General features: G+C 42.1%; 1 protein-coding gene across 3 annotated transcripts in view; it reads left to right on the top strand.

The window, feature by feature from the left end:
* The window catches only part of Ctcf (CCCTC-binding factor), a 112,913-nt gene that overhangs the window by 46,257 nt on the left and 54,626 nt on the right, over positions 1-12,030 (top strand). The window contains exon 1 of one of the 3 annotated variants that reach the window (XM_045152190.1): positions 5,898-5,946. The exons of 1 other annotated variant lie outside the window; for it this stretch is intronic. In XM_045152190.1, coding sequence (XP_045008125.1) covers positions 5,920-5,946 — 27 coding nt within the window. In that variant the 5' untranslated portion in view covers positions 5,898-5,919. Of the gene's footprint in view, positions 1-5,897; positions 5,947-12,030 lie in introns of those variants that run through there. One more of the 3 variants, XM_045152191.1, reaches the window with a different exon arrangement.

The raw sequence follows: 12,030 nt of genomic DNA, 5'->3' as shown, positions 1-12,030 counted from the left end.
GATCGCAATCCTCCGCAAGGGAGGGAGTTATTCAATTTAGCAGGGTAAAGGAAATTTTAGGAACAGTCCTCAGGGGCGGGACACTCCCTAGAGAAGTGATTGTCAGTGTCCCCTTGTTGGGACAAATATTTTAGGTCTCTCGCTGGTACCCAAATGGGTCTTTTTCTTTTTACAAAGTTTTCCCATGGACAAAGATTTTATGAGCTTCACACAAGTTTCTATCAAAAAACTCCTTTCTGTTAGAGTTTTTCTTTATTTTAATTACTTCTCAGTACAAAAGACTATTAAGGCCAGCCAAATGGCTTTGACTCTGAATATACATAATCTTGCTTACATGTATGTAGTTGCTAATGTCTTGCTGCCAGAACGGCTTCCTGACACTGAATGCACATAATCTTGCTCACACTGTAGGTGCTATTGTTTTGGTAAAGCCTTGCTATAGTTTTGCTAAAGTGTTGCTGCCGAAAGCTCAGAGCTATGGATACAAGCTCAGAGCTATGGATACAAGTCCAGCCAAAATGGCTCCCGACAATTCCCCCTTTTTTATTTATTATTTTTATGAACCAGGCCGAACCGGGCCCCGGTGCAGAAAGACTGTGTCTGTCTTAGGTTGTTCTCTATGATATTTAGGCCTTACCCGTCATCGGTACATGAATTCCACCATTCATGCCTTGTCTTAGGTTGACCTAACTCAAGAGAATCTTACCCGTCTTTGACTACCAGCCTCTGCAGGGGTTTTAAGATAATGTCTCAGGACCTGGGTTAGGTCCCTGGCTGTATCCCATGTATTTCTATATGGATATCCATAAAGGATCTTAAAAGGCATTTAACCTGTATGGGCAGCAGACACAGAATGAGCAAAAGACAAATATCCGTAGCAGTAAAGCTTCCTATCCAAGAAGTGAGAGAATTTCATCCAGGCAAGGCAGACTTAAAAGTAGATATTAAGTCATCAGCAGCTTTAGCTGAATCAAAAGTAAGATCTAAGATCTAAGGAAATATTATCGTTGTGCCAAATATCTCGTAAATGTATTTCCCCAATGCTGTTAACTGTTACTATATTTTTTAGAAGTAACACAAATCCATTGAAAATCTACATGACACTCCAAACAAGTTTTAACTTTTAACCCTAGTATATAGAGCATCTAATAGGTATCTATGTATGTATCTATGGTAAGGATCAAGCCCAAGATCTTAAAGGGAGATACAGTTTGAACTTTCTCAGGAACTACTTTAAAGCTGTGAGTATGAAGGATAGTTAGGCATTAAAAGTACAATATTAAAGTCAAAAGCTACAGCATATTTAGGAACTCCTGTTAGGCACACTTTGTATATCTTTAGATTGAAATCTGAAATCCACCATCACACCGTAAGATAAACAATTGAATATATTGGGGTCCATTTATTTAAATTACCACACTTTGTCCTTGGAGTCTAATAGATTTATAACCATCACACATTATAAATTGCTAGAAAGAATTAAAATATTTAGGGTAAATAAGGCCCTTTTTAGTTGGTTATGTGGGGGTAAGGATTCCCCTTTTGTTTTTGTAATTGAGACTTGAGAGTTTGATTATATCTTTTTTAAAAATATTTTTATTTATTTATTTGAGAGTGACAGAGAAAGAGGCAGATAGAGAGGGAGAGAGAATGGCCGTGTCAGGGCCTTTAGCCACTGCAAATAAATTCCAGATGCATGTGGCTAATGTGGGTCCTGGGGAATCAAACCTCGAACCTGGGTCCTTAGGCTTTACAGGCAAGCGCTTAACCGTTAAGCCCATGATTATATCTTTTAATAATAGCCTGCCGGGGGTTGTATAGATGTCTGTGGAATGTGAGATTTTCCAGGTCCAGAGAAAATCTACAAAGGCCTTGCTTATGAAGTAGGGGCCATTATTTGCTTGAATTTGACCTGGCAGCCTAAGAGTTGTAAAACATTGAAGCATATAACTAATGGCATGTTTAGATTTTTTTTTTTCCCCCCCGGCATGTGCCAATGTCCAGTAGGTGCAGGAAAAGGTCAGTGAGCCCAGTCACCACAAGATGGAGGACGTCCCCCCCCCCCCGTGTCCCCACCTGGGTCAGTCCAAGGGGGCTACATGGCAGTCTCCCAGAAGGTGGATTGTCCGCCATTTCCCAGTAGGGGAGGATCAGGCACAGGCTGCCAGGAGGGGTCCATCTATTTAAACTACCAAATTTTGTCCTTGGCTCCCAATGGATTTATAACTATCATATATTATAAATTGTACTCAGTTTAATTTTAAAGGTCTCCACAGTCTTGACCAATTTAAGATATTGAGATTTGTAAAATTAAACAAGTTAAACACTTCTAATATATAAAGGCACAGAGTAAACATTTTTTAACTGGTATAAGGTATAGTAAGGAAAGACTAAAACAATGTAAACTGAACCATCATAACCTAAAATTTGTCTCAGTGCCCGTAATTTTAATTTGCTTGAGGTTTTTTAGTTTAAAATCTTAAGTCTCAGCCGGGCGTGGTGGTGTACGCCTTTAATCCCAGCACTCGGGAGGTGGAGGTAGGAGGATTACCAAGAGTTTTAGGCCACCCTGAGGCTCCATAGGGAGTTTCAGGTCAGCCTGGGCTAGAGTGAAATCCTACCTCAAAAAACCAAAACAAAGAAAAAACAAATCTTAAATTTTTTAAATTCAATATCTCTAGCTAAGCATATTAGTCTATTACAAATTTAACCTTGATTAAACTCTTTTTGGGCCTGGGCAGCAGGATGTAGCCACCCCTTATGCCAGTAGCCCAGTTCCAATGAGGTTCCCTGTAGTCTTTCCTCTTAGAAAGCTTATAAGCTAAGCCTCAAAGTTTAATGCTGTCTGTACTTAGAATTTTTAAACTTTTATCTGAATAGTCTATAAAATTTGGCTTACCATTCCAGAAGACACATTTAGTTGAAAGCATCAAGTTTATGCCTAATTCTTTAAAACAAAGGTTAAAAAAGATTAACATCCACATGGTCAGGTTCATCTCAGCTCATCAGACAGCTTTAGGTTTGCTGAGATAAACTTCCAGACCAGGTACAGTTATGGAGGAAGGAATATTTATTGAAGCTTACAGATCCAGGGGAAGTTCCATAATGGCAGAAAAAGCTGGCCTGCCTCCACAGGCCCAAGCAGAGAAAGAGAGAGAAACACAAGCCTTTAGAAATACAAAAGCCATGGCAAACCAAAGGTGAAGGGGAAGAGAAAGGGAATGAAGAGATGTCGACAAGTAAGTACAGGTTATAGAAGCAAAGTTTAGTGCACTAAATATGAAGACTGCCTCATAACTCATGAGGGTACGCTCACCCGCACACACACGATTACCTCCTCAACGACTGCCTCTCACGGGGTGCACTAGTCTGTTGGGGTCCCAGAGCCCCACAGGGTGCCAGATGCGGGGCTCAGGTAGTACCGAGGGAAGGACCAGGCCTGCTGGTTCCTCCCTAGGGGTTGAGGGGGTGATGAGTGTCGGACGACTCAGAAACCTCTCCTGGCCACCGGAGAAAAACCACACTGAGTCGGGAGTCTTTTCCATGCAGAAACAACTCGCTTTATTACTCTGAACAGTTGCCTATATCATGTTGGGGGCGAAGGCGAGGATTTTAGGGTGGGGGAAGAGGTAAGGGCCAATAGTAAACTTTAATTATTGAAATGGTAATTATAATTAACACATGGAAGTAGCAGGCCAGAAGCCATTAGGCATCCTGCTGAGTCATAGCTGGCCAGAGACAGGTCGCCAAACTTTAGCTAGACTCAGGAAGTTCCACTAGGCCTCACGCCTGGGCCTTTCAGGGCCCAACAGGAATGCACATTCTCTTTTTCTTTCTCTGCCTTTTTGTCTCATGCTGTCTCAAATAATAAATAAATATTTTTACAAAAAAGAAAAATGGAGAGATGAATCAGTGGTTAAAGGCACTTTCTTGCAAAGCCTAATGGCCTGGGTTCATTTCCCTAGTACCCATGTTAGCATGAGGTAGCACATGTGTCTGGAGTCTATTTGTAGTAGCAGGAGGCCCTGGTGCACCCATACCTCACCCTTCCTATGTATCTCTAAATAAATGATTTTCTAAAAAAATGTACAAGGCAGGAATGATGGTTCACACCTATAATCCAGAATGCCAGAGGGTAAGGCAGGTGGGTCAGAGTAGTTCTAGGCCAGGATGAGAGTCCATCTCAAAATAAGAAGAAAGTCACAAATTAAAAATTGTATAAAAGCCAGTTGTGGTGCACACCTTTAATCCCAGCTCTTGGGAGGCAGAAGTAGGAGGATCACCATGAGCTCGAGGCCACCTGGAGACTACATAGTGAGTTCCAGGTCAGCCTGGGCTAGAGTGAAACCTTACCTTAAAACAAAACAAAACAAAACAAAACAACTATATAGACCTATATTTAGACCGAATGTTATCTTTGAGGTAATTAATTTTTAGCTGTGGTCAACATAGTGTCTATATGAAAATAAGTTGCATCTTATCCCCCCTTTTTGAAAACATCATTTTTATTTATTTATTTGAGAGAGTAAAAGAGGCAGATACAAATATAGAGGGAGAGAGAGAATAGGCATTCCAGGGCCTCCAGCCACTGCAGACGAACTCCCGATGCATGTGCCACCTTACATAGGTCTTACATAGGCTTACGTAGGTCCTGGGGAATTGAACCTGGGTTATTTGGCTTTGCAGAAAAGCACCTTAACTGCTAAGCCATCCCTCTAGCCCAGTTATTAAAAAAATTCCCCCTCCCCTCTTTCTTGTTTTACAAGGTAGGATCTCATTCTAGCCCAGGCTGACCTAGAATTCACTTGTAGTCCCAGGCTTACTTCGAATTTACAGTGATCCTCCTTCGTCTGTCTCCTGAGTGCTAGGATTAAAGGTGTGCGCTAGCATGCCCAGCATTTCTTCCTATTTCTAAATCTTTTTATTCAGAATCTCAGATCTATTTAAGCTCACCAGGTAACTCGGATACATACTAAATTTAATAACCACAAGTATGGTAGTGTCTGCTAAAACTTCCATAGAAATAACCTGCTGGAATGTATGTAAAATACTACATTGTAGAGCTGGGAGTATTGGTGCACGACTTTAATCCCAGTGCTCAGGAGTCAGAGGTAGGAGGATCACCGTGAGTTCGAGGCTACCCTGAGACTACATAGTTAATTCCAGGTCAGCCTGGACTACAGTGAGACCCTACCTTGAAAAACAAAAACAAAACAAACAAAAAGCTACATTGTATATATGTAATTTTTTCCTGTTGTGTGAGGACTTCAAGGTGATAGACTTGGAATAGATCCTCAGAGGTTTGTGTGTATGTAGATGTTGAAGTCCTACTTTATCACTATGTGTCCATAAACACGCACATATATATATACATACATACTTTTTTCCCCCTTGAGGTAGGGTTTTACTGTAGTCCAGGCTGACCTGGAATTCACTATGTAGCCTCAGGGTGGCGTTGAACTCTTGGTGATCCTCCTACCTCTGCCACCACGCCTGACCTTGAGAGAAAGAGGCAGAGAGAGAGAGAGAATGGGGGCACCTCCAGTCACTGCAAGCAAATATCAGATGCATGCTCCACCTTGTCCATCTGGCTTACTGGGTCCTGGAGAATCGAACTGGAATCCTTTGGCTTTGCAGGCAAATGCCTTAACTGCTAAGCAGTCTCTCCAGCCCTGTATGCATATTTTTTTGAAATTTGTTTGCTTTTTTGTTTTTAAATATATTTTATTCATTTATTTGAGAGAGGGAGAGAATGGGCGCACGAGGGCCTCCAGCTACTGCAAAAGAACTCCAGGTGCATGCTCCACCTTGTGCATCAGGCTTACTGGGTCCTAGAGAATCGAACTGGAATCCTTTGGCTTTGCAGGCAATTGCCTTAACAACTATGCCATCTCTCCAGCCACTGCAAACTCCAGATGCATGTGCCACCTTGTGCATCTAGCTCAGGTGAGTACTTGGGAATTGAACTTGGGTCTTCTGCTTTGCCAGCAAACGCTTTAACCGTTAAGCCATCTCTCCAGCTCTCTCCTTTATTACTCTTCTACCTATTTTCCTGAGACAGTCCCTAACTGAACCTACAGGTTCAGGTACTCACTGTTTTTTCAATGACCAGGGAGCCCCAGCAATTTTGTCACCATCTCTCTTAGGACTGAGGTTGCAGACATGTGTTGTCACGCCCTACTTTTTATGTACATACTGGACATTAAACTCAAATTCTTGTGAATTTGCAGAAGGATTCTTATCTGTTGATTTATTTCCCCAGCCCTGCTCAGGTTTTTTTCTTATATTTATTCCAAGTGATGAAAGACTATAGGACTACTCCAAAGACCTTGTGACTTTGAGCTGCTTCCAGTGGTTGGGATCTGGATTAAGATGGGAAAGGATCTGGTACTTCATTCATGTCATTCACCGTTAGGAAAACAAGAAGTGAGGTATTAGGTTGCGGTAGTCTTGGGCTATAGAGAATACAGGATACTGTGTGCTCAAATTTGTACTGTTTCAATAGTATTGACTTCCCTATAAGTCTCATCTTTTGGGGGGGGTGAGGGTGGGGGTAGGGTCTTGCTGACCTGGAGTTCACTATGTAGTCTCAGCAGTATACCACCACACTGGCTTTTTACTTTTGGTTTTTCAAAGGGGGTGGGGGTTCGCTCTAGTCCAGGCTGACCTGGAATTCACTATATAGTCTCATGGTGGCCTCGAATTCAAGGTAGTCCTCCTATCTCTTCCTCCCTAGTGCTGGGATTAAAAGCGTGCGCCGCTATACCCAGCCTAAGCTTTGTACTTTTTTGGTGGTACCAGGGATTAAACCTAGTATGCTAGGTAAACACTCTATAACTTATAGCCACAGCTCCACAATAGTAAGTTTGAAATGATTTAGTATCATTCCACATTGTTATTTCACAAAGCTTCTTTACATTTAAATAAATTTCCTCTGCTAGAATGCTTATGTCAAGTAGTTTCCTTGACAAGGTCAATTTCATCCATAAGCATCCAGCTTTTTAGGTGGTTAAGTGCTTGTTTAGTATGCTCAAGGCCCCAGATTCAATCTCTAGTACCACGAGAACAAACAAACAAAACCAAATATTTAAGCAATTCCTACCCTTGAAGTTCTGTCTTTAAAAGAAAAATAACGAACCTGGGTCTATATGGACAAAAAGACAGAACTTAGGGCTATGGAGATGGCTTAGCAGTTGAGGTGTTTACTTGTGAAGCAAAAGGACCCAGGTTTGATTCCCCAGGACCACATAAGCCAGATGGACAAGGTGGTGCATGTGTCTAGAGTTTATTTGCAGTGGCTAGAGACCCTGGTGGCCCCATATTCACTCATTCACCCACTCTCTCAAATAAATAAGTTAATAAATACCCATAAAAAGCAAGATGCATTAAGTGGCACATGTATTTGGAATTCATTTGCAGAGACCCTGGGTGCCCATACTTTGTCTTTCCTTTCTTTCCCCCCCACCTTCCACCTTTATTTATTTTTATTGACAACTTTCATAATTATAGACAATAAGCCATGCTAATTCTCTCCCCTCCCCCACTTTCCTCTTCACAAGTCCACTCTTCATTATATCCCTTCCCCCTCTCAATTTCTCTTATTATTTATTTATTTATTTTTGGTTTTTCGAGGTTGGGTCTCACTCTAGTTCAGGCTTACCTGGAATTCACTATATAGTCTCAGGGAGATCTCAAACTCACAGTGATCCTCCTCCCGCTGCTGGGATTAAAGGTGTGTGCCACCACACCTGGCTTCTTTTATTTTCATGTCATCATTTCCTCTTATTTTTTTCCCCCAGTTTTTCAAGGTAGGGTTTCACTGTAGCCCAGGCTGATATGGAATTCGCAATGTAATCTCAGGGTGGCCTTGAGCTCACCATGATCCTCCTACCTCTTGCCTTCCCGGTGCTGGGATTAAAGGCCTGTGCCAACACGCCTGGCATTTCCTCCTATTTTTTTTGTTTATTTTTTTGTTCATTTTTTATTAATTTATTTGAGAGTGACAGAGAGAAAGAGACAGAGAGAGAGAGATTGAGAAAGGGCACGCCAGGGCTTCCAGCCTCTGCAAACGAACTCCAGACACATGCGCCCCCTTGTGCATCTGGCTAACGTGGGTCCTGGGGAACCGAGCCTCGAACTGGGGTCCTTAGGCTTCACAGGCAAGCGCTTAACCGCTAAGCCATCTCTCCAGCCCATTTCCTCCTATTTTGAAGGTCCTATGTAGGTAGTACCAAACATTGCGAGGTCACAGATATCCAGGCCATTTTTTGTCTGGAAGACTGCATTGTAAGCAGTCCTACCCTTCTATTGCAGTCAGGTTTGCATTGCTGGCTGAAATCACAGACCAAGAGCAGCTTTGGGGCTGGGTGTGGTGGTGCACACCTTTAATCCCAACACTCTGAAGATAGGTAGGAGGATCGCTGAGAGTTCGAGGCCACCCTGAAATTAAATAGCGAATTCCAGGTTAGCCTGAGCTGCTGTGAGACCCTACCTCAGAAAACAAAACAAAACGACTTTTGTGGGGGAAAAGGGTTTATTTTGGCTTACAGACTTGAGGGGAAGTTCCATCATGGCAGGGGGAAACAATGGCATTAGAGGGTGGGCCTCACCTCATGGCCAACATAAGGTGTACAACAGGAGAGTGTGCCAAATACTGTCAAGAGGAAACTGGCTATAACACTCATAAGTCTGCCCCCAACAATACACTGCCGCCAGAAGGTGTTAATTCCCAAATCCCCCATCAGCTGGGAAACTAGCATTCAAAACACATGTTTATGGGGGAATCAAACCACCACACCTTCCTTTGGCTCTTACATTTTTTCTGCTACCTCTTCCGCATTGGACTGACCTATAGCTTTGGAAGGTGGTGATAGATATATTTCATTGCTGAACTTTCCTCTGTCACTTTTTCTCAGCACTATGGTGCCTTTTGAGTCACCCCAGAGGCCACTGCCATCTGAAAAGAAGCTTCTCTAATCCAAAAGTGAGAGTAGCATTAATATATAGGTATGCATGTTAAGAGAAGTGCTTGTTGGGCAGTTTGGTAAGCATAATATATGCATTTAGCCAGACACTAGCAGGCATTATACCCCTAGGGTTCATGATCTCCCTTGTTATAGGTTTTTAATACCAGGCATGTATTCCTTCCACTGAAGTGGGCCTCCAGTCCAGTTTATGAGTGGTTGGTTTTCCCCATAACAGACATACTACAGCGGCATGAGATAATTTTATATGTATGTGTATATAGTCTTAATTGTATAACCCAGGCTGGACTTATTCATAATCCTTCCTGCTTCAGCCTCCAGAGTATTGTGATTACAAGTCTGGTTCATCACTTTTAGCTGTGTGTGTTTATTTGCACTTGTATATCTAGCTATATAGGTGTGACAGGGTTGCTTACCATTGGCTTTACATGAGTGCCTGGAAAATTGAACCTGGCATAACAGATTTTGCAAGTAAGCACCTTTAACCCAGCCTCCTGTTGTTTTTATTTTGCATGTATGTATGTGTGTGCGTATATATGTGCAGGTGTGCAGTCACATGGAGGATACCCATGGTATCTCTTGCTATCCATCTTATTTATTAAAAATAGGGTCACTCATTTAACCCAGAGCTCACCCATTCTGTTAATCTGTTTTAATGTTTTTAAAATATATTTTTAATTTTTTATATTTATTTAAGAGAGAGGGAGAGGGAAGCAGATACAGAGAAGAAGAATGGTCATGCCAGGGCCTCCAGCCACTGCATATGAAGTCTAAATGCACACGCTACCTTGTGCATCTGGCTTTACATGGGTACTGGTAAATCCAACCCCGGGTCCTTTGGCTTGCTGTAAGTCTGAGCCATCTTTCCAGCCCATGTTTTTAATTTACTTATTTTTTTTCAATTTGACAAGTTTATACATCTATAATATATTTTGATTATATTTATTCTCCTTTACCTCCCACCCCAGCCCTTTTCTACACCCCCCCCCCATTTGTTTGGGTTTTTTGTTTTGTTTTGTTTTTTGAGATAGGGTCTCCCTCTAGCTCAGGCTGACCTGGAATTCACTATATAGTCTCACTGGTCCTGAACTCACAGCAATCCTTCTACCTCTGCCTCCTTAGTGGCAGGATTAAAGGCATGCGTCACTTTTCTTTCCAAATATTCCACTTGTACTTTGTCTCTCTCTCTTTTTTTTTAAGCTGGGGGGGTGAGATAGATCTGACTTTAGCCCAGGCTGACCTGGAATTCACTATTTAATCTCACTATGTGGTCGTCCTACCTCTGCCTTCCAAGTGCTGAAATTAAAAGGCTTACACTACCACACCTGGCTACTTTGTCTCTTTTTTTTTTTTTTAAATTTATTTATTTATTTATTTGAGAGCGACAGACACAGAGAGAAAGACAGATAGAGGGAGAGAGAGAGAATGGGCGCGCCAGGGCTTCCAGCCTCTGCAAACGAACTCCAGACGTGTGCGCCCCCTTGTGCATCTGGCTAATGTGGGACCTGGGGAACCGAGCCTCGAACCGGGGTCCTTAGGCTTCACAGGCAAGCGCTTAACCGCTAAGCCATCTCTCCAGCCCTACTTTGTCTCTTTTTAAGAAATATATTTATTAGGCTGGCCGTGGTGGTGTATACCTTTAATCCCAGCTATATATAGTGAATTCTAGGTGACTACATAGTGAATTCCAGGTCAGCCTGGACTGGACTAGAGTGAGACCTACCTTAAAAAACCAAAAAATATATATATAGATAGATTGATTGATTTACTTATGTATTTGGGGGAGGGCATACATGCCAGTGCCTCCTGCCACTGCAAACAAACGCAAGATACATGCACCACTCCGTGCTTCTGGCTTATGTGGGTACTAGTGAATCAAACCCAGGCCATCAGGCTTTGCAAGCAAATGTCTTTGACCTCTGATATCTAGATATCAGAGGTTAACATCCACTGCCTTTAATTAGGGTAGCTTGCATAAAGATGGGTGCAGGGTTATTTGGTTATTGGCAACTTAATCAGTGACATTGCCACTAAAAAAAAGTGTCTCCCCTTCTCGTAGCAACTGGTTTTTAACCATTACCTCCCCAGATTGTGTTGAGGACCTCATGAGCCCCTTCACTATCCTTGAGGGAATGTTAAACAGGCCCAATCTTGTACAGGTAACCATAGCTAGTATGAGTTGAAAGCAATGGCTGTGTCATGTTCAGGAAACTGTTCCATAATACTTCTTCACTTTACTTTTTTGCCTTCTCTTTTGAGATGTTCCATGAGCCCTGGAGAAGGTGATACAGGAGTTTTTAGGGCTGAGCACTGAATAACTACTTAATCTTTGACCAGTTACGAATCTCTCTAATTACCACTATCTGCTGCTAACTAAACTTCTGACTGAGGCTAAGAGCAGCACTAATCTATGGACATAAACATAAATATTTAGAAGGCAGTTTGTGATGAGTGCAATATATCCATTTAGCCAAACAATAGTAGTAGCTTCCCTTCTAGGGCCTGGGCCTGTTTGTACTTTTTCTAATTTTTAAAAAATTTGTTTTAAAAACTAACCTTTATTCTTTATTCACTTATATACAGAAAACAACTCTAGAAACCTGTTTATTTTGGGAGGTTTTGTTGTTGTTTTGTTTTATTTTGTTTTTTTGAGGTAGGATCTTGCTGTATCTCAGGCTGACCTGGAATTCACCATGCAGTCTCAGGGTGGCCTCAAATTCACAGCAGTCCTCCTACCTCCGCCTCCGAAGTGCTGGGATTAAAGGCGTATGTTGCCACGTGTGGCCCAACTTTTTTTGGGGGGGAAAGTGAAAGAGAGAGAATGGGTGTGCCAGGGCCTCCAGTGGCATGTGCCACCTTTTGCATCTGGCTTATGTGGATTCTGGCATATTAGACCTGAGTCCTTAAACTTTGTAGCCAAGTGCCTTAACCATTTAGCAATCTCCCCAGCCCGGTTTTTTTTTTTAAAAAAAAACTTTTTATTTATATATTTTCAGCTCTAGTCCAGGCTGACCTAGAATTCACTATGTAATCTTGGGGCCTGGAT

Source organism: Jaculus jaculus, chromosome 1 (assembly GCF_020740685.1).
Source record: "Jaculus jaculus isolate mJacJac1 chromosome 1, mJacJac1.mat.Y.cur, whole genome shotgun sequence".
Taxonomy (NCBI): domain Eukaryota; kingdom Metazoa; phylum Chordata; class Mammalia; order Rodentia; family Dipodidae; genus Jaculus; species Jaculus jaculus.
This window is presented reverse-complemented; position numbering and strand designations above follow the sequence as displayed.